Below are 22,086 nucleotides of genomic sequence, written 5' to 3' on the forward strand. Positions count from 1 at the left end.
ACTTCTTAATAGACATTAGAAATTTATAAATATATAAACTTTTTAGAAACAAATTTATAAGTAACATCAGGCATGCAGGATATGACCTTTGCTAGCTAGTTTTTCTTTTATCTGTGTTGTGGAGTATGTTCCCACTTAAAAACTTTCTGCTTGAAAACTTAAAATACTGTTTTAAAATAGTATTTTACCTATTTCTTTTAACTTACTTATTTTTCTGTTTGCATTTTTAGGCAATTGTTTTTGTGGTTGGAGGAGGCAACTACATTGAATATCAAAATCTTATTGACTACATAAAGGTACATGTTGACTTTTTTATTCTTTTACTAGAGGCCCGAGGCATGAAAATTCATGCACTGGAGGGGGGGTCTCTCAGCCCAGCCTGCCCCCTCTCACAGTCTGGGAGCCCTCAGGGGCAGGAGGCAATGCGATCAGGGGAAGGCAACGCCCCCATCACACCTCTGCTGCTGCCACTGCCGGCAGTGCAAGCCTCAGATGGCCCTGGGCAGCTGAGAAGCCGCCATCCGAGGCTTGCCTGCGCCTCTGGCCCGCTCTGGGTGGCTGGGCAGTTGACATCTGAAGCTTGCCTGCACCTCGGGCCAGCCCTGGGCAGCTGGGGGTCTGAGGGTTGGTCCAGCCACACCGTGTGTCTGTCCTCCCCCCCCCCCCCCCCCCCCCCCGCTGGCTGGGCTGAAAGGACGGGGAGACTCCAGTGAGCTGAGGGGACTGGGAGCAGCCGTCTTGTGGCTGTGGGCGCTGCCAGCTTTATGATGTTGTGGCGGCAAATTTGCATATCCCTTCTTTATTACCTAGGCCCTAGGCCCTAGGATCATTTAACTAGAGGCCTGGTACACAAAATTTGTGCACAAAGAAGTTTGTCCCTCAGTCCAGCCTGCACCCTCTCCAATATGGAACACCTCAGGGCATGTCCGACTGCCAGTTTAGGCCTGATCCCACAGTAATTGGGCCTAAACCAGCAGTCAGACATCCTTCTCACAATCTGGGACTACTGGCTCCTAACCGCCTGCCTGCCTGATGGCCCCTAACCATTCCCCTGCCAGCCCAATTGTCCCCAACTGCCCTCCCCTGCCAGCTCGATCTCCCACAACTGCCCTCTCCTGCCAGCTCAATCTCCCACAGCTGCCCTCCCCTGCCAGCCATCTTGTGACGTTGCAGCATCACACGATGCCACCTAGGCTTTTATTATATAAGATACTTACAAGAGTTGTTCGTCTTTAGAATGCTGACATTCTCTATCTTGAGGGCTCTCCTGATTCTTACATAAACCACTTACATAGGATTTTTTTTATTCCTATCACATTCATTTCTAGACTAAAATTGTACTTGAGGTGGAAAATATTTCATCGTTTTGATGTAGTGTATTTTTCAGCTACCTATCTTAGTTTGACTTTACATGTTTAGAGACTTCAAGTAACCCCTCTCCCAAAGAGTCTCCCATGGTGAAATGATTTATCAAACGCATTTACCTGAATCATAAGCACTTTTCTCCCATCCCATTGACTTCAGTCAGCAACATACTTCTCACAAATTTAGAATGCTGCTTTTTCAGCATACAGGAGCTTTAAAGGTAGCAAATTAGCAGTGGAGTACTCCTCAGAGCTGACAGCATCAGGGAGTGATGGACAACTAAGCAGGAGAATATGGAGAAAAGGGTGTGATTTGAAAAGCTAAATATATTAATAAATGCGGGGGTGATGGAATTAGTGATTGTTAGAAAGACATCTTGGAATCTTCATTTATTTACTTAACATTAAAGAATTATCATTCCTTATGTCCTATGTTATGTAAGGTTTTAATAAAGATAGAGATTTTGATACAACAGGAGGGGGGAAAAATATGCCGATGCCATAAATCTTCAAACTCCCAGCACAACTGCTATGTCACTTGCACAGGATATATTTCATCTTCACAGTGTAAACTCCCAAGATCTGTGGAAGATCCTTGGGTCTCAAGGGTATCATCTTGTACAAGGAGGGATCTTTTATAGCCTCTGTGACCATAGAGCCAGAATCAAAAAATGGGAACCGGAAACCAAGATGGCGGCATAGGGTAAACACCCGAATGCAGCCTACCACAACAAATTTGAATTTAGAACTGGAAAACAGGGGAAACATCGCCCTTAAGCACCAGACTGCTGGCTAAGAGGAGGCTCTGCCATCTGGGAAGGAGAGAGAAGGCACGCTGAACCTCAGGAACTGTGAACGTACGGAGAACTGTGTGCGCAAAAAGGCGCTGGCTTACTCCTGGCACGGAGAGGAAGGGCCAGACTGAGATCCCTGCTGGCTTACTCCCGGCGCAGAGAGGGCGGGCCGGGCTGAGTTCGCTACTGGACTTTTCCACCTCCTGTTGCACTGATAGACGGCACCAGACAGGGAGAGGCCAGACTGTCAGGCAGCGGGCAGAGATCTCTTGGAGGTGTGTGAAGCCAGAGGGACTTGGGGAGGAGCCGAAGGAAAAACAAAGTTTGTCTGCACCAACCCGAGACTCCGTCCCATCTGTGGCTGAGCACAGAAGCTCTCTCAGAGGCTGGCTTTCTCTAAGGAGGGACTGGCCGGAATCCAAAGCTTGTCTGCGCCTTTACCAAAGAGGTGTGCACGCCTGCAACCAATCTTCCGAAACTCGGCGAACAGGACTTTTCTAAGGCGAGACTGACAGGGAACCAAAGATTGTCTGCGCCACCCCGAGACCCCACCCTATCCAAGCGGAGTTCAGAAGCCCTCCTACCTGAGACACTGCTGATCCTCACAGCCAATTGGCTTGGAGATCAATGCTTCCCAGTGATACCAACAATAAGCAAGGCTTAACAACAAGACTGCACACACAGCCCACAAAGGGTTACACCAAGACTGTCCACCGCAGGTAACTGGGAAGGCTGTGCTACTGGGCTCTACCAGAACACCTAGCACACAAAGCTATTCCATCAAATCAGGGAAACAACTAAAATGCAGACACGAAGAAGGACACAAAGGAAGGAGATGGAGGAAAAGAAAAGATTGGACATTGAGTTCAAAACTACAGTTATAAGGTTATTCAACAATATCCTAAAAAAGGCCAATAAAATAAATGAGACCTATGAGGATATGAAAAGGGAGCAACTAGAAATAATAAGGTATCAACTAGAAATGAAGAAAACATTGTCTGAAATAAAAAATATTATACAAAGTCCTAAAAACAGACTGGAAGATCGAGGAATCAAGACAAAGATTTAGAACACAAAGAGCCAGAGGACACTCCTCTGCAGAAGCGAGAAGATAAGAGAATCCAGAAAGTTGAAGATAGTGTAAGAAACCTCTGGGACAATTTCAAGCGAACCAACATCAGAATTATGGGGATTCCAGAAGAGAGAGAGCAAGATACCGAAAGAATACTAGAAGAAATAGTGACAGAAAACTTCCCCCACCTGGGGAAAGAAATAGACTTACAAGTCCAGGAAGCCCGCAGAACCCCAAACAAAAGGAATCCAAGGAGGACCACACTAAGACACATCATAATTAAAATTCCAAGAGCAAAAGACAAAGAGAGAATATTAAAAGCAGCAAGAGCAAAGCAGGTAATTACCTATAAAGGAGCACCCATAAGATTGTCAGCTGATTTCTCAACAGAAACCATGCAGGCCAGACGGGAATGGCAAGAAATATTCAAGGTGATGAATAGCAAAAACCTACAGCCAAAAATAATCTACCCAGCAAAGCTATCACTCAGAATCAAAGGACAGAGAAAGAGCTTCACAAATAAAAAAAAGCTAAGAGTTCATCACCACCAAACCAGAATTATATGAATTGCTGAAGGGGGTTATTTAGGAAGAGGAAGAAGATAAAAATAAAAATTATGATCAACAAATATGTAACTATCAACAAGTGAATCTAAAAACCAAGGGAATTAAAAAATCTGATGAACAATATTAACTGGTGAATATAATAGAATCAGAGGTATGGAAGGGGAGTGGACTGACGATTCTCGGGGAAAAGGGGAGTGGGGGTGCGGGAAGAGACTGAACAAAAACTGTGCACATATGGATGAGGACAATGGGGGATGGGGAAAGGACAGAGGGTGGGGTGGGAACCTGGTGAAGGGGAGCAATTGAGGGGGGGTAGAGGATCACATTTTTAATAATCTGAACAATAAAGATTCATTAAAAAAAAAAAAATGGGAACCAAGAGCACATAACATAAACCAGGTGCCAACTGATACTTTTTATAAACAGTGGTGACAAGCTAGTGCTAATTGTCTCCTGGTCTATCCATGACCCTTAGGACTGTATTAATCACAAGATGGTCTATTTCATTCAGGTTTGACCAAAGGTCAACCACAGGACTGGTTCTAAGTGTTCCCAAGGATAAACACAGGGTTGCCACAGACCTAAGTGCCATCAATGGGTGAATGGATAAGGAAACTTGGTCAGTCCTCAATAAACTGTACTAACTAGTGATTTATTTGGTCTTATGCTAGTATACAGGGTAGACCAGCACTGTTTAAAAGATTAATGGTTGGCACCTGGTTTCTGTCATATATTCTTGTTTCTGCTATTGAACCTGCTCATGATTTTGGCTATGTGGTCAGAGAGGTATAAAAGACCCCTCCTTGAGCTCCCCTGAGACTAAGCAATCTTCACTGTATCTTGGTGGTTCACAATTAAAAATGAATTGTGCTACTGAGATGGAATCCTAGGAGCTGTGCTTAGACGTTATGGACCTCTGTAATGTTTCCCTGTGCCTTCTTTATTGTGCGTGTGTGTGTGTATGTGTGTGTATGTGTGTGTGTGTGTGTGTGTACTAGAGGTCCGGTGCACAAAATTCATGCATTGGGGGGGGGGGGGTGTCCTTCAGTCCAGCCTGCACCCTCTCCAATCTGGGATCCCTCTCACAATCCAGGACTGCTAGCTCCTAACTGCTCACCTGCCTGCCTTCCTGATTGCCAGTAATCGCTTCTGCCTGCCAGCCTGATCACGCCCTAACCACTCCCCTGCCAACCTGATTGATGCCTAACTGCTCCCCTGCCAGCATGTTTGCCCCTAACTGCCCTCCCCTACAGGCTTGATCATCCCCAGCTTCCCTCCCCTGCTATCCTGATCGCCCACAACTGCCCTCCCTCATAGGCCTGTTCCCTCCCAACTGCCTTCCTCTGCTGGCCATCTTGTGGCCATCTTGTGTCTACATGGGGGCAGCCATCTTTGACCACATGGGGCAGCCATCTTGTGTGTTGTAGTGATGGTCAATTTGTATATTATGTATTTTCCGGCGTATAAGACGACTCCCCTAATTTTACAGTTAAAACATAGGTTTAGGCCTATATTCGCTGTACAAAACTACCCCCCACTTCCGAGGCAACACCAGTTCTTTTTTTAATAGACTGGCCAATCTGAGCAGGCTTTTTTTTTTTTTTTCCGTTTCAAAAGTCGTCTTATACGCCGGAAAATACGCTACTCATTTATTAGATAGGATATATTGATTTCAGAGAGTAAGGGAGAGGAAAAGGAAGATAGAAACATCGTAATGTGAGAGAATCACTGATTGGCCGTCTCCTATGCCCATACCCTGAAAGGGAACCGAACTGTGACCTCCTGGTTCATAGGTCTACGCTCAACCATTGAGCCACACTGGGCTGCTTTATCTTTATATGCTATGATCTCTACCTCTATTAATGTCTCATGCAAGTATATCTTGTGAAGCCTCAAAATCCAAATTTTATAACCCTTTGTAATTGTTGCACCTACCATTTCATTCTAAAAAAAATTGAGTGAGGTGTAACTGTTGTTTTGTTCTCAAAGATGGCCAGCTGTATGAGATTTATTCAGCCTCTACGTCACAGCGAAATGTCCTTCTCTTGGATTGCAAAGCCATAATTCTTTAGTTCCATGGTGAATTATATTTGCCTTGTTATGGAATAAACTTTTTACATTGCAAAAGAAATATGAATTTACCTTCAAGTTCACAATACATATAATAATTTTAGCATTAAGAACTTTCCAAAATTAGGAATGGAAATTCATTGTTACAAAATGGAATGGGATGTATTAACATGGAAATACTGTATTGCACAAATGAGACTAAAATGACAGTCCATGCTAACTGCACCATCTCCCACTTTCCACATAAAAAAGTCTGAGAATGTTTTCTTCAAGTAATACAGATCCTTCATTGCAAGAGTGTTGGCCTAAGTTTTTATAGATAGTTATGAAATGTGGCAGTTATCAAATCCCTTCTGTTAACATATTTAAAAAAATACTATGCCACTTCACCATTTTTTCTATGCAATTTTGGGTTAAAATCCAACACCCTCCCCCCCCCAGAAAAAAATCTTTAAGAATAACAAAAAGATTAGCTTTAGTCCCTCTTCTTGAGAATACTTGTTACTTACTTGATTCTGATTTTTACAGGGGAAACCAGGCAAACACATTCTATATGGCTGCAGTGAACTTTTTAATGCTACACAATTTGTAAAACAGGTAAAGTTTACCTTTTTAGTTTGTTTCTGTTAACATACCCTAAGTTGCTGTTGGTACTTTTCAAAAAAGAACAAGAGAATAATTATATTCATCTGAACCAGCTGAAACCATAGAGCTATAATAAAATGTAAGGTTTTAACATGGACAACTATGTAAAAAACTCTGTCTGATAAGTAAATTATTTTCAGTATCCCAAATGTGTAAAAAGATAAATTCAGAAAATTTTAAATTCAAGTAATATACTTAGTTAGGAAAATTTTAATTCAACATTTCCTTAGATACTGTCTACATTTCTGATTTTGCAAAGCATATCACAAATTAGGCTAAGAAATAAAGTAACTTTCTTGGGCTGTTACTACCAAATGTGCTCAGGTGATAACAGTGGAATTACATTCACTATGAAAGTTAATGACAGCAGTGGCTGAGGTGCACAAGGTCTATACGTTGTAGTATTGTTCCCCCAGTGTTCTCAGTAATATATTAACTTTATGACTTTCGTAAGCTTGAACTACCTGAATTGCTCAGTAGACTGACCAGTCATGTTCACTCGCCTTTGCCATGACTGCCACAAAAGTGACCATATTCTTTACTCATTTTTAGTAGCTGTTCCTTTTCTAGCACAACTTTCTTACCCCATTATGTAGTTCTGATATTTTTAACCTCAATATAGTGGCCCAATGGTATTATGAGAATTTTAAATACAGAAAAGTTGGAGAATTTGCGGTGAGCACCTGTACATTCCCCATTAACATTTTACTGTACTTTCTAAGATACCTACCCATCTATCCATTGTTCATTCATCATCCCAACTTACTGAATTAATTTTAAAGTAAATTATAGATATCAATATACTTCCCTCTTAACACATCATGTCAATACTATTACTTAGAGTTCATTGTTTGCTTAGGGCACATGTGTCAAACACAAGGCCCGCAGGCCAAATCCAGCCCGCCAGGCCTTGCAATGTGGCCCGCACCGCGCTGTCATCACTGCACTCCGCTGTCAGTTTATGACATTGTCAGTTTATGACTGTTCAGTAAACCATTCGGCCCGCGATTTGGGCTGGATTTTAGATTTTGGCCCCTTCTCTGATTGAGTTCGACACCCCTAGGCCTTAGGGTGTTGTTTTTTTAAGCCTTTGGAGGTAAAATTTACAGCAATGAAATACACAGATCTTAAGTGTACATCCCTGAGTTGTATCAGATGTGTTCACCTGAGTAACTCAAACCCCCAACAAGATACAGAATCATCACACCACAAAGTTTCTCTGTGACCATTCCCAGGCAATTCTAGCCCCTCCTAACCCCTGCCCAACAACACTGTATTGATGTTTTTCCATTGCTGATTAATTTTGCCTATTCTAGAACATCATGTAAACAATCTTTTTGTTTGATTAGGTTAACTAGAGAATCCTCAAATTTGTTAATATTTTCTAATGAACAAGATGTTCTTTGTGCTAATTTTCTGTTTTCTAGTCATTGATTTCAAGGCTTTTATCATTTTATTTTGATTACTTTGAGTTTACTTTATCCTTTTCTGAAGTTGGAATATTAAGTTAACAACTTTAGTTTTTCTTTTCTAAAATAAGCATTTAAAAAAAACTATAAAATTGAAACTTTTGCCAAACACTGCTTTAGCTGTGCTCCACAAATGTTGATATATCTTCATAATCATTGTTTGAAATATTTTTAATTTACCAGGTGGATTATTCTTTAGCCCATATATTATGTAGAGATCTATTGTTTTCAAGTGTTTGCAGGGTTTCTAGATATATTATTCTTATTGAATTCTAATTTCATACCCTTGTGGTTAGAGAACATAAATTCTTTTTATGGCCCAACATATGGTCTATTTTGCAAGTCACTTCATATGCACTTAATTAGAACATGCATTATGCAGAAATTGAGGGAAGGGATCTATAAATAGCAACTTGGTCAAGATAGTTGAAGGCATTACTTAAATTGTGTCATTTTTTTTTTTTTTTTGTATATTTCTATTAGGTATGAAAAGACATATTAAAATCAACTATAATTATAGAATTATCTCTTTCAATTTCTGCTTTGTACACTTTTAGCTCTGTTATTAGTAAGCACACATACATGATTGTTGTATTCCCTAATAGCCCCTTTTGTTATTATGTAATACAAGAGGCCCGGTGCATGAAATTCAGCCAAGCCTGCACCCTCTCCAATCTGGGACCCCTTGAGGGATGTCTGACTCCTTCTCACAATCCAGGACTGATGGCTCCCAACTACTCGCCTGCCTGCCTTCCTGATTGCCCCTAACCACTTCTGCCTGCCAGCCTGATCACACCCTAACCACTCCTCTGCCAATTGCCCCTAACTGCCCTCCCCTGCTGGCCCAATTGCCCCCAACTACCCTTCCCTGCAGGCCCAGTCACCCCAACTCCCCTCCTCTGCTGGCCTGGTCACCCCTAACTGCCTTCCCCTTCAGGCTTGATCGCCCCCAACTGCCCTCCCCTGCTGACCATCTTGTTGTGGCCATTTTGTGTCCACATGGGGGCAGCCATCTTGTGTGTTGGAGTGATGGTCAATTTGCATATTACTCTTTTATTATATACGATTCTTCTACACATCTGATAATATTTTGTCTTGAAGTCTACTTTATCTGGTATTAACATAGCCACTCTAGCTTTCTCACACTTATAGCTTACATATTACAACTTTTCCATCTGTTTACTTTCAACTTGCATATCTTATAGGTAGCATATAGTTGGATCTTTTGGGTTTTTTACAACCATTTGACAATCTGCCTTTTTTTTAATAAATTTTTATTGATTTCAGAAAGGAGGGGAGACAGAGAGAAAGAAACAGCAATGATGAGAAAGAATCATTGGTTGGCTGCCTCCTCTACATCCCCTACTGGGGATCGAGCCTGCAACCTGGGTATGTGCTCTGACTGGGAAGTGAACCATGACTTCAGACCCTGAGCCACACCAGCTGGGCAATAATCTCTCTTTTAATTGGAGTCTGTTGCTATCTAATTAATTATTTATATCATTGGATTTAGGGCTACCATACTGTTTACTTTCTACTAGTCTTCTGTTTGGTGTTCATCTGTTCTTCCTTCCCTGCCTTACTTTGAATTATCTGAACACTTTTTAGAATTCTATTTTAATTCACCCACAGATTTTTTTTAGCTATATCTCCACATTATTTAGTGGTTTCTGTGGAGATCATCATATACAATATATACACACATCTTTCACTGTTCATAGATTAAATATTGTGCCATTTGCATTAAATGCAGAAATCTTGCAATCATATAGACTTATTTCCTCAATATTTATTCTGTGATTGTCATATCATTTGTATATACGCATATTACTAACATTGCATAATGGACAGTGTTCTCATTTGTACTTCAGATATAAAGAAGTCTTTCACATTTACACAGATATGATTTCCAGTGCTCTTTATCCCTTAGAATAATTCTAATTTTTATCTGTTGACTGAAAAACTTTTTCTATCACTCACTGTAGCTCCGGTACTTTTTCTAGTCACTGTAGCTCAGGAATGCTGGCAGTGAATTCTCTTAATTTTCTTTTATATGAAAATGTCCTTATCTCACCTTCAATTAAATTATTGTTGGATATAGAATTCTGAATTGACAGTTTTTCAACACTTTAAAGATCATTCCATAATCTTCTGTCTTCCATTGTTTCTGATGGGAAGTCAGCAGACATTCAGATGGATATAACTTTATATGTAATATATAATTTTTCTCTGGATTTTAATATTTTTTTATTATCTTTGGTTTTCAGCAATTTAGTTATGGTTTTTTGACTGTTATATTTCAGGATCACTGAATTTTTTAAAACCTATATATTTATACAATCACAAAATTGGGGGATTTTCAGCTTTTATTTCTTCAAATATTTTTATACCCAATTCTCTTTCTCCTTTTGGGGCTCCATCTACATATATGTTCAACTTTTTATATTGTTTCACAGATCCCTGAGAACTCTGTTCATTAGATTGTACAGTTTTAAGTTTCTCCGTCCTCAGCTTCACTAAGTCTATTTTCCCTGTTATCCCATTCTACTGTTGAATAATATCATATTTACCAATTCTAGAATTTTTACTTTTTATCATTGTTAGCATATTTTTCATAATTTTATTGAGGAAAGTTGTCATAGCTGCTTTAAAAACCCAGATTATCTTGCTGTCAGTCTCCATTGTCTTTCCTGGATCATATTTTCCTGTTCATATATTGACTTAATTTTAGATTGTATGTTTAATATTGTTTGGTGTTTTTTTTTAAACTGAATTCTATTTCTCTAAAGAGTGTTGACTTGTGGTGTTAGCAGGTGATTACCTTGGTTAGACTCAGATTTCAGACTCTGTCTCTGGGACAGTTCTTACTCTCTCATTCACCAGTGGTTCAGGGTGTTACCATAGACTTAGGAAAAGTCTAGCACAGAGTTTAGGACCGCATCACACTGGCTCTTGCCTTTCCAGGATTTCTCCCTCACTTTCCAATGACTTTCGTTGCCCCACACTCCTCTAGACCTTCAGGCCAGAATGACAGCAGTTTTTCTATCGGAATTTAGCTACCAGTGTGGCACCAGCTGCCCTCCCGGAGGCTGAGAACCGCTGGAGCAGGGACTCGGCCAGTGCTGTCCCCTCCTGTCAGCTGTTCTCCATTGCCTTCGGGGAGTTGGTTTTGTATTTTGCTTAAAATTTATAGTTGCTATCTCTGAGAGAATTCATCCAATAAGAGATAAAAGCCTTGTCCTTTTAACAACTGCCTAGAAATAAAATTAATTAAAATAAGTGGAGAAGTGATCTGTCAGCAGTGAAGTCCCACATGACGTTTTTTTCTTTGCATTTTCATGTTGAGTTAAGTATTAATTTTATTCTCAGGGTTTATAAATTTCATTGGTTGAATTTGCTGTCCCCTCCTGTCAGCTGTTCTCCATTGCCTTCGGGGAGTTGGTTTTGTATTTTGCTTAAAATTTATAGTTGCTATCTCTGAGAGAATTCATCCAATAAGAGATAAAAGCCTTGTCCTTTTAACAACTGCCTAGAAATAAAATTAATTAAAATAAGTGGAGAAGTGATCTGTCAGCAGTGAAGTCCCACATGACGTTTTTTTCTTTGCATTTTCATGTTGAGTTAAGTATTAATTTTATTCTCAGGGTTTATAAATTTCATTGGTTGAATTTGCACCTATGTTTTCCACATTTTTTGCCATGACAGTGTTTATTGCTATTTAATTTTAAAATATCTACAAATCTTAAACATTTGAGTTAGTGCTGAAAATGTATTATTATTCTAGAAATGCAATAAATGCAAAAGTGCATTTTAAGGTGTTTAAAATATTTGAATGCATGTATCTTTTGTGATTAATAAAAAGCTGTATTTATGTTGTAGCTGTCACAACTTGGACAGAAGTAGCACAGAAGAACCCTAATACGAGACTCTACTTGGACTTGGACAAATGTAAAAAGAAAAGTCGAAAGGGCCAGATGTTTTCTTCCCTCTATAAGTGTCCTAACAGTGAAACTTAAAATTATTTGTTAATTTTTAAGGAAATTCTATACTTAATATAATGTATACTGATTAAAAGAATAAAGCATTTCAGAAATAAATTTTTAACATTGTACATTCTCTCTCCTGTTATGTTTCCCAAATGAGAAAGTGCTTGGAAGGAAAGAAACCTCTGTCTGAATATAATGTTGAAATATTGCTATAATAACAAATACGTTATTGAAACTAGAGAAGTTTAAGAATATAATTTACAAATGTTACTTTATTGGTTCATGACTCTCCTACTTGTATGCATTTTTATTATGAAATCACTGTCTTGTGGTTTTTGGTTTCCCATATGGCCCCTAGATTTTAAGTGGAGGTTTTAAAACCATTTTAATGTCTCTTCTCCCTCTAGCACATCTAAGTACATCTTACCACATAAAATCCCTCCTTTATATAATATCAACAAACACAACATCTAGAATGAACATATATAAAACATTTATCCCATGAAGTTCTAAATCTTACATAAAAGTGAGTGTTAAATTTGGTGCCAGCCTTCCTGGCATGCAGCACCAAGAAGGAATCCTGGTCAATCATAAAGTAAAAGCTAGTCTATTGCTCCAAAGAAAGAGCTGTCCCTTTTATGAAGAGGAACCTGTAATTTACCGACAACATCCTACTAGTACAAGACTCACAGGACTATTTCTGCCCCCTGAGTCAGTGTCATCACACCAAAGCACAGGCCAGAATGGCTATCATCGATAGGTCAACAAACAAGTGTTCTCAAGGATGTGGAGAACAGGGAACCCTCGTGCACTGCTGTGGGATTGTAAATTGGTGCAGTAAATACTATGGAGGTTCCTCAAAAAATTAAAAATAGAACTAAGAGCAATTACCCAGCAATTTCACTTCTGGCTATTTATCCAAAGAAATAAAAAACACTAATTCAAAAATAATATGCATCCTAAGTTCATTGCAGTGTCACTTAATAATAGCCAAGATGTAGAAGCAACCTGTGTCCATCAATAGACAGATAGATAAAGAAGTGATACATATATACAATGAAATATTACATCGCCATAAAAAAGAGTGAAATCTTGCCATTTGCAACAAATTGACTTGGAGGGTATTATGCTAAGTGAAATAAGTCAGAGAAAGACAAATATCATGTAGAATCTAAAAAACTTATATGTAGAATCTAAAAAACAAACTTATAGATAACTGAAGGTGGTTGGGAAGATGAGTGAAAAGGGTGAAGGGATTAAGTTGTACAAATTGGCAGTTAAAAAATAGTTATGGGGATGTAAAGTAGAGCATAGGGAATATAGTCAATAATATTGTAATAACTATGTAAGATGGGTACTAGCATTATTGAGGCTGTCACTTCATAGATTATATAAATGTCTAATCATTGTCTTGTACACCTGAAACTAATATAATATTGTATGTGAACTGTAATTGGAAAAAAATTTAAGGGAAATATTCTCATCACTGAAAATACAATTTTTTAAAGCTTGTCTTATGGCCACAAAAAAGAAGTCCATTGCAAAGGTTATAAGATAGAAACCTTCCTGAGGAGTCTATAAAGGTTTGGTCTTTAAAATAAAACGTCTTGGGGGAACCTTGGCCTTTCTCAAACTGTCCAGCTCAGTCCCATCTGTCCTGGTGTGGGTGACTCAGCAGGCCATCCAGCATATCGCCAGGGCCACCGTGTACTACCGGACGGCCGCTCAGCAGGGCTTACCCGCGAGGCCACACGTGGCTAATTCAGAAACACGAGGGCGATGCTCCTCAGAGTTGATACCTGCCCTGGGAAAGCTCGGAGCAGGGGTACAGGTCAGTAGGAAAGGGAAGTGCTCCGCCAAGTGATTCACAAAGGTCCCGTCGCTTCATCCTCACAACACTGACACGGAGATAATACAATTTTTAACTTTATAGATGGAAACAAAACCCAGAAGGTGAAGTACCCTGCTAACAGTCATGGCACACAGTGGGGCCGAGGACAACATACATCTTTCTGCTCCGAATCTGCCTTCCACTGCTCGAGGCTTGGAGTCGTGCCAAGCCACTCCTCCCTGGCCACCCTCAGTCAGTCACTTCCTCCCCCTTTCCTCCTGTGAGCGTTGTGCCCAGTAGGAGCATCGGTCCTGGGCCCTCCGGCCAGGGCATCGCCCCTGAGCCGGCTCGCTCAGGGTGGTCGACAAAACAGATCCCTCACTAGTGAGCTCACACACGAGCTGGCAGGCTTGGCCACCTGTCGGAGAGGATCTCGGCAGTTTGGCATAAACATGGGGAAGATGAGTTTGCTTGGCATAGATGGGGCTCTACATGAAAGAAAAGGCAAAATCAAAAAGAAAAGTCTGCCCTGGAATGAAAGCTTCCATTTCATCACCACCACCAGGTAATTGTGTGCTGTGACTGATGGCAAGACAGCCTTACGTCCTAGTGTGATCAAAATTATGAAATTTTTACTTATGCCCTTAAAATTTACAATTTTTAGGTAATATTCTAAAGAAGTTGAAGCTGGGTATGAACATTTGAATTCACTTAAATACATCCAGATCAAACTGTGGACATTAGAGAAAGTTGGTGGGGTTTTTTTTTAAATAATTTTTTAAATTATAAATCCCTGGCGTCAGAGTATCCTAACTTCAGGGGCTTATAAGACTGTGAGTAAAGAAAACTGGGAATTGGATTTCTGGTTTGTCAGGGTAACCACGTCAAAATCTACATAGACTAAGCAGAGATAACTGGGGACTAATCCAACTTCATTTGGCCGAATTGCTCTAGCTTCAGCAGAATCATGAAATTTCAAAAACTGATATGCAAACAGATTCCTGGCTGTTGGTGAGTGTGTGCTAGCCTTTAAACATCTGTAGCTGCTTTTACAGTGGGAACCTCAGAAAAGAAAAAGAAAAGAAAAAAACAATGGGAACCTCAGGATGGGTGTAGACTATCAGGCAGCAGCACCGTCAGCATGCTCGGCTTCCAGAGGAGCCGCTGACTGTGCTAACAGCAGGCTCTACGGACCAAGATGGCCTGGTCTCCTGAGAACCCAAAGACCCACATGAACGCCAGGACTCTCCAGAAGGATTATGGCTGTGACTGTAATATGTTGATTTGCCGGTCAGCATAATTTTCCCTGGTTTTTGTCACCTGATCTCTCACGCGTGTCTCAGGTGGAGCAGACACTATTCCTGATAACAGTAATTGATTAAGGGATAGGTAAGGAACCAAACCCGGCCAATGGGAGGCCATCAGACTCCCACTGAGATCTTGCTTGAGCGGCACAAGAAGCGCAGTCTTTTTACACTGGAGGGCTTTAAACAGGCTGTAGACATCACAGCAAGACGCCCAAAATGAAGCCAATGCAGAGCCCAGAGAAGTCCTAATAACATCATTTGAACCCCTCAGTCTCTCCTTAGTATAACTGAGTGTTGCAGCCAGGGGCAGACACAGCCTTGAAAGGGGTGCAAAATCCAATGGATGATTTAAACATCCTAAGAGAGGCAACGAAATGCAAACCGGACAAAATATTATATAAGCAGCCAGGTTATAGGCACTGGACATCAGATAGCACAGGACAGTGTGCTAAGAGAAGGAAATAAAGTAAGTGCTGCCATTGCACCGATTGACCTGGAGAGAGATTGTCAGACTATAGCACCGGCAGTTGTAGCCGAGTGGCCTCCCTGAGCTGCAGAGATAGAGTGGACATCTGGGGAAGTCAAGGCAGGCTGGACAGGGTCGAGTACTGGAGAGAAGAGAGCCATAGAGGAAGCAAGTTCTGGAGATGTGCAGATCAGATGAATATGATAAGTGCATGTGTGTAAGGAAACCACCTGAGGCATGGGAAAGAACTTCAGAGGGTGATGGGGAGCAGGAACAATCTGCTCATATGGGGCCAGAATTAGTCTGTTCCTATCAACCAGTTGCCTCATTATTCATGAGGAATTGGCAGAGTACTCACACGGTAATGAGGGAAATAGGACTAAATGCTATTCTGTTGCTACCTAACAAACCTTAAATGCAAGAGCCAATAGAATCCAATTGCTTCTAAGTAACTTAATGATGTGCAAGAAAGCTCAAGAATAGAGGAATACAAGATAATAGTGTTTGCAATCCAACCAAAACTTACCAGATAAGACACAGGAAAATAAAGCTCAGAAGGAGGAAAATTGTCAGTAGAAATATATATAGAAATGTCACAGATGACAGAATAAACAGACATTAAAACAATTATTTTAACTATATTCCCTATATTCAAGAAGGAAAGGTGGAACATTTAATTATAGTTAAAGTTGAACTTAATTATAAGAACTGAGTTTTTCAGTTTAGGTTTAATAAGCCAAAAATAAACTTTTAAAACAAAAATATCTCCTAAATTTTAAAAAATATATATATATTATATTTTACTGATTTTTTACAGAGAGAAAGGGAGAGGGACAGAGAGTCAGAAACATTGATGAGAGAGAAACATCGATCAACTGTCTCCTGCACACCCCCCATTGGAGATGTGCCCGCAACCAAGATACTTGCACTTGACTGGAATCAAACCTAGGACCTCTCAGTCCCCAGGCCGACACTCTATCCATTGAGCCAAACTGGTTTCGGCATCTCCTAAATATTTTTATGACCAAAAACTTACATTGATAGAATCAAGACATACCTGAAGATCCCTTTTTTTTTTTTTTTTTTTAATTACCTGAGTCATTAAGTTCATTTTTTGGCTTAAGACAGTTTAAGACAGAGGTTCCCAAACTTGTTTGTGCCATAGACCCCTTGCCATGTTTTTCGGTTTTGGGTAGACCCCCTACTTACCTGATATTGATTTTTTTGTAAATTTCTAACTGTAGTGAAGTTTAGTGTTAAAATTTAATAAAAAATAATGTACCTACTTTTCTCCGGCATTCTCAAACAAAATAACACTGATTCACTATAATTTATATGATAAACTACCAGTTTATATTTTTTTAAATATTTTCTCAGCACTTTCCTATTCAAGATTTAGGAAATGAATGAACGTATTTTTCTCACATTCATATTTATAGAGTGACGAATTGAACAAGTGGGTGCAAGTTCGCAAAGCTTTGAGACAAAAATTGGCAAGAATGTTTACTGCGCGTATGCTTGTAACAAGATGATACTGGTATATCATTATGTGCAGGTTTTTATCCTACAACTTACACAATTTTATAAACATATATAATAAATTTTTTACTTCATAGGTACTTTTATAAATAATTTATATGTTTTTATATTATAAGATAATATGATGTAAGTAAATAGGTACTATCAGTGTATGTTGAGATCCACTATCGTGGACCCCCATTTTCATTTCATGGACCCCCAAATTTTTTTTTCACTGACGTAGACCCCTTGCAGGTTGTCATAGACCCATGGGGGTCGATATAGACCACTTTGGGAATCACTGGTTTAAGAGGACTTTCTGCCATTTGGGGGGTGGGAAGTCATGAAATAGTTGCCAATATCAGTCTGATTCAGAGAAAACACATCCTCTTTTAGAGAATTGCTAATCATTTTGATGTGAACATAGATTCAGAATTGAGAGAGAATAGATTCAGAGTTGAAATAGAATACAAGCCACAATTCAAGAATTCTCCTTGATTTTTATTATATTTACCTATAACTTAAACTAGGCCTATAACTACGAACTTCTATGAGAATAAAACTGATTAAACCATTTTTGTGTTGCTAAAATATATTTTGAATTGTTAATTTTGTGAGTAATTTTTTAAATTATGCAGTTCACACACAAAGGAATTTCTGATCATGTATCCTCTACTTAAAATCCTATATAATAAAAGGGCAATATGCAAATTGGCCCTGACGGTGGAACAACTGGTCACTATGATGCGCACTGACCACTAGGGGGCAGATGCTCCATACAGGAGCTGCCCCTGGTGGTCAGTGCGCTTCCACAGGGGGTCACTGCCCAGCCAGAAGCCGGCTCATGGCTGGCCAGTGCAGCGGCAGTGGCAGGTGCCTCTCCCGCCTCTGTGGCAGTGCTAAGGATGTCCAACTAACAGCTTAGATGAGAGAGCACAGGCCAGGCGGAGGGACCCCCCTCGAGTGCATGAATTTTCATGCACCGGGCCTCTAGTAAAAATTAAAAGATTCTATTCTAAGACTACAACAAAACACAGAAAACTGATTTATAAATATCTATTCCAATTTTTAAGTTAACATATATCAAGAATGAGCAATGATCAGTTGCATGGGTCATCCTATCTAATAAAAGGGTAGTGTGCAAATTAATCATCACTCCGTCACAAAGATGGTGGCACCCATAGCCACAAGATGGCGGTGCCCAGTCCTCTCAGCCCCACCAGAGTGCCCCCAATCCTGGGATTGGGGGGGGGAGGGGAGGGGGCAGCATGAGCAGTTGTAGGGGGGAATGCAAGCATTCCACCCTGGCCTCGGAGGGCCTCTGGGCAGTGGCACAGAGCAGCTGGGGGGGAGGGGTGCTTCCATCATCACCCCAGCAATGAGGCAAGCATTCTGTGCCCAGCAACAGATGGGCCTCTGGGCCGCGGAGAGCCTCTGGACAGCAGGCATGGAGCAACCAGGCTCCGCAGAGAGCTACTGGCGCACGTATTTGTGTGCAGGGCTACTAGTACCTTATAAGAGGCAGAAGAGCAAAACAGAGAAAACAAATAATTTAAACTTTTTATGACAAGGACTTTGTTAGGTGTTCTAAATGTTACCTCATTTAATCCTAATAAAAACCCTAAGGAAATAGGTAATACAGGTCCTGCTTTATAGATGAGATATGAGGTCAGGGTTCAGCCATTATCCATAGTCAGTCAGTAGTGGATTTTAAACTGGTCAAGTCTGAGTGAAGAATTTTCTCTCCTGGAAATGAGGAATTAGAGGATGTTACACATATTAGGATATTAGGAATTAGAAGCTAGAAAATGAAAAGATACTTAGATTCTCTGAGGATGCTTGAGTTACAAAGATGAAAAAGATTTATAACTTACCTCATTTCACAAAAGATTGAAGATAGTATCTTGCCCGCTCCTCTAGCTAATGTGTAAGGAGGTATGCCATTTTCAGAAATTAAGTTTATAAATCATATTGTAGGTTGTAAGAAAGCCCCTCTGAAGTAAGCTAGTTCTTGCTGAGGTCAGTTAGCCCTCGTACAGTACCCCTTTCCACATGAGAGTTCCTCAGCTCTACTTACCCAGGCAGCTACCTTGCTGTCCAAAGAGAAAGCCCTTTGTGGTATCTTTCCTAGGTGTCAGTGCTTTTGAGGGTCAGCTGGAAGCATACCTTTATTAAATAAATCAGGAAACATCCACACCATGGAACCCTGTGCATCTGCAGAAAGTAATGAGGAACCTGCTGTACTGTTATGGAAGGTTCTACAAGACCAGAGAATATTGTTAAATTAACAAAGGTGCATGACACTGCATATAGTAGGAGCCTTTATAAAAAAAAAATAAATAAATAAATAAATAAATGAAAATAAAAAGTTTATGCACTTGTTATCAGAAGCACAGTGCACGAAACTCCTGCACTCAGGGCAGGGGGGAGGGGGGAAGGGTCCCTCAGCCCAGCCTGCACCCTCTTGCAGTCTGGGAGCCCTTCGGGGATGTCCAACTGCAAGTTTAGGCCCAATCACAGGGATTGGACATCCCTCTCACAATCCTGGACCACTGCCTCCTAATCGCTCACCTGTCTGCCTTCCTGGTCGCCCATAACTGCCCCTCCCTGCCAACCTGATCACCCTTCACTGCCTCTGCATGTCAGCCTGATCATTCCTAACTGCCCCCCTGCTGGCCTGGTCACCCCTTACTGCCCCCTCTGACGGCCTGGTTGCCCCTAACTGCTCTCCCTGCTGTCCTGGTAGCCCCATACAGCCTGCTGTTCAGTCGTTGGTCGTCCCTCACTAACCCCCCTGCTGGCCTGGTCATAGGCAGCCATCTTGTGAAGGTGTGATGGTCAATTTGCATATTACCTCTTTATTATATAGGATATGTATACAGAGTATCTCAGGATACACAATAAGTTGGTAACATGGTTTGCTTCCTGGAAAGGGAACTGGGTACCTAGGGTCCAGGAATGGGAGGGAGACCTAGGCTTTTCATTGTGTGCCTCAGATATTTTGAATTTGGTACCACATATATATGATCTAGTTCATTTAAACTGGGGGGAGGAAGACCTCTTTTGGTATACAATAGATATAAATCTATATAATTTTATTAATCAATGTCACCCCAGTAAGTTAAATAAAAATAAAAAATTTAATCACAACTCTGATGGAATCTTAAAAGTTCCCATTTTATTGACTTTTGCATAGCATATAGCATTATTAACAACTCCCTTCTTGAAATTCTCCTTTGTTGGCCTCCTTGGTTTAAAAGTACCAAATCAGGGTCATTTGATTTGCAAGTCTGTTCCTGCTGTTCCCAAGATTCGAACACTATGGATAAGAATCAAGGTAAGCCCTAACTGGTTTGGCTTAGTAGATTGAGCATCGGCCTGCAGACTGAAAGGTCCCAGGTTTGATTCCGGTCAAGGGCATGTACCTTGGTTGCGAGCACGTCCTCAGTGGGAGGTGTGCAGGAGGCAGCTGATGGATGTTTCTCTCTCATCAATGTTTCTAACTTTCTATCCCTCTCCCTTCCTCTGTAAAAAAAAAAAAAAAAAAAAAAAAGAATTAAGGTAAGAAAGTGTCATTAGCCCTAGCCCAGTGGTCGGCACACCACAACTCACAAACCATATGTGGCTCTCTGGCCCCTTGAGTGTGGCTCTTCCATAAAATACCATGTGCAGGCACGCACGTACAGTGCGATTGAAACTTCGTGGCCCATGCACAGAAGTCGATTTTCGGCCTGGGTGAGTCTATTTTGAAGAAGCGGCATTAGAACACTCAAGGGGCCAAAGAGCCGCATGTGGCTCGTGAGTCGTGGTTTGCCGACCACTGCCCTAGCCAGTTTGGCTCAGTGGATAGAGTGTCGGCCCTTGGACTGACAGGTCCCGGGTTCAGTTCCAAACAAGGGCACATACGTCGGTTGCAGGCTTGATCCCTGGCCCTGGTTGGGGCTTTTGTGGGAGAAACCAATCGGTGCCTCTCTCACACATTGATGTTTCTCTCTCCCTGTCTCCACCCCTCCCTCTCTAAAAACCAAGGGGAAAAATATCCTCAAGTGAGGATTAACGAACAGAAAATAAAGTGTGATTGCATTTATCAAAGAATACTTTCTTCCTGTAGGATCACCTAGTTTGACTAGATCTTTCCATTAGTGAAAAACTAAGACACTATAAAAATACTACAGAGGCTGTTACTAATGTCTATATTTAAAAAATATTAATAGGTCAATGGGGTGAAAAAGAGGGACATCTATAATACTTGTAACAATAAAGATATACTTTTAAAATATTAATTCACAACTGATCATCCGGAAACAAGACTACTAAATTCAATTCCAGCCTCATCTTATATATTAGCTGTGGGTGCTGGGCAAGCTACTCAATGTCCATGAGCTTCAATCTCATCTCAGAAGGGGAAAATAATTGTCCAACCTCATAAAGTTGCTGTGAGATGAAGTGACATAATCCAGGGGAGTGCTAGTTACAGGGTCTGGAGCTCAGTGTGTGCCAGCTGCACCCTAACTTCCGTGAGGGCGGGAGCTGAAGTGGACGGGCAGAGACCTTCACAGCCACAGGCCCCTTCCGGTTCCTTCGGAGGGTTCTCACAGACGAGAACCCAGGAGCTGGCCTGTCAGCACTGCAATCGTGGGGCTCTATGTGGCTGCAAAGACACACCTGAGACCTTCCTAAAGACTCTTTTGCTTGAGAAGCCTGCTGTGGCCATGACACACAGAGTAGGCATAAGATGCTATAGACCAAGCATGTCAAACTCGCAGACCATATACAGCCCACAACAAATATTTTAGCGGCCCAACCAATATAACGGTATGTAAGAAATGTTTTAATAAAGATTTTGTAACTTAATTTTTACAATATTTTGTTATTATCCTAATATATAAATCCTAATATATAAAATACCAGGGTCCGTAACAACTGAAGGCTCAACCAAACTCCAGGCTGCACGCGCAGCAGGCTCTGGCGAGCAGGGACTGAGAGAGGCGGGCTGAT

General features: G+C 40.9%; 1 protein-coding gene across 2 annotated transcripts in view; it reads left to right on the forward strand.

The window, feature by feature from the left end:
- SCFD1 (sec1 family domain containing 1) overlaps positions 1-12,091 on the forward strand; it is a 98,795-nt gene extending 86,704 nt beyond the window's left edge. The window contains exons 23-26 of one of the 2 annotated variants that reach the window (XR_014794188.1): positions 231-296; positions 6,395-6,463; positions 9,268-9,369; positions 11,860-12,091. Coding sequence is in view for 1 of the 2 variants with exons in the window: in XM_084874692.1 (XP_084730818.1) it covers positions 231-296; positions 6,395-6,463; positions 11,860-11,883 (159 nt within the window). In the remaining variant the exon portion in view is untranslated. The remainder of the gene's footprint in view (positions 1-230; positions 297-6,394; positions 6,464-9,267; positions 9,370-11,859) is intronic. The other variant, XM_084874692.1, reaches the window with a different exon arrangement.
- The last annotated feature ends 9,995 nt before the right edge of the window (positions 12,092-22,086 follow it).

This window comes from Pipistrellus hanaki, assembly GCF_964339955.1.
Source record: "Pipistrellus hanaki genome assembly, chromosome: 1".
Classification (NCBI taxonomy): domain Eukaryota; kingdom Metazoa; phylum Chordata; class Mammalia; order Chiroptera; family Vespertilionidae; genus Pipistrellus; species Pipistrellus hanaki.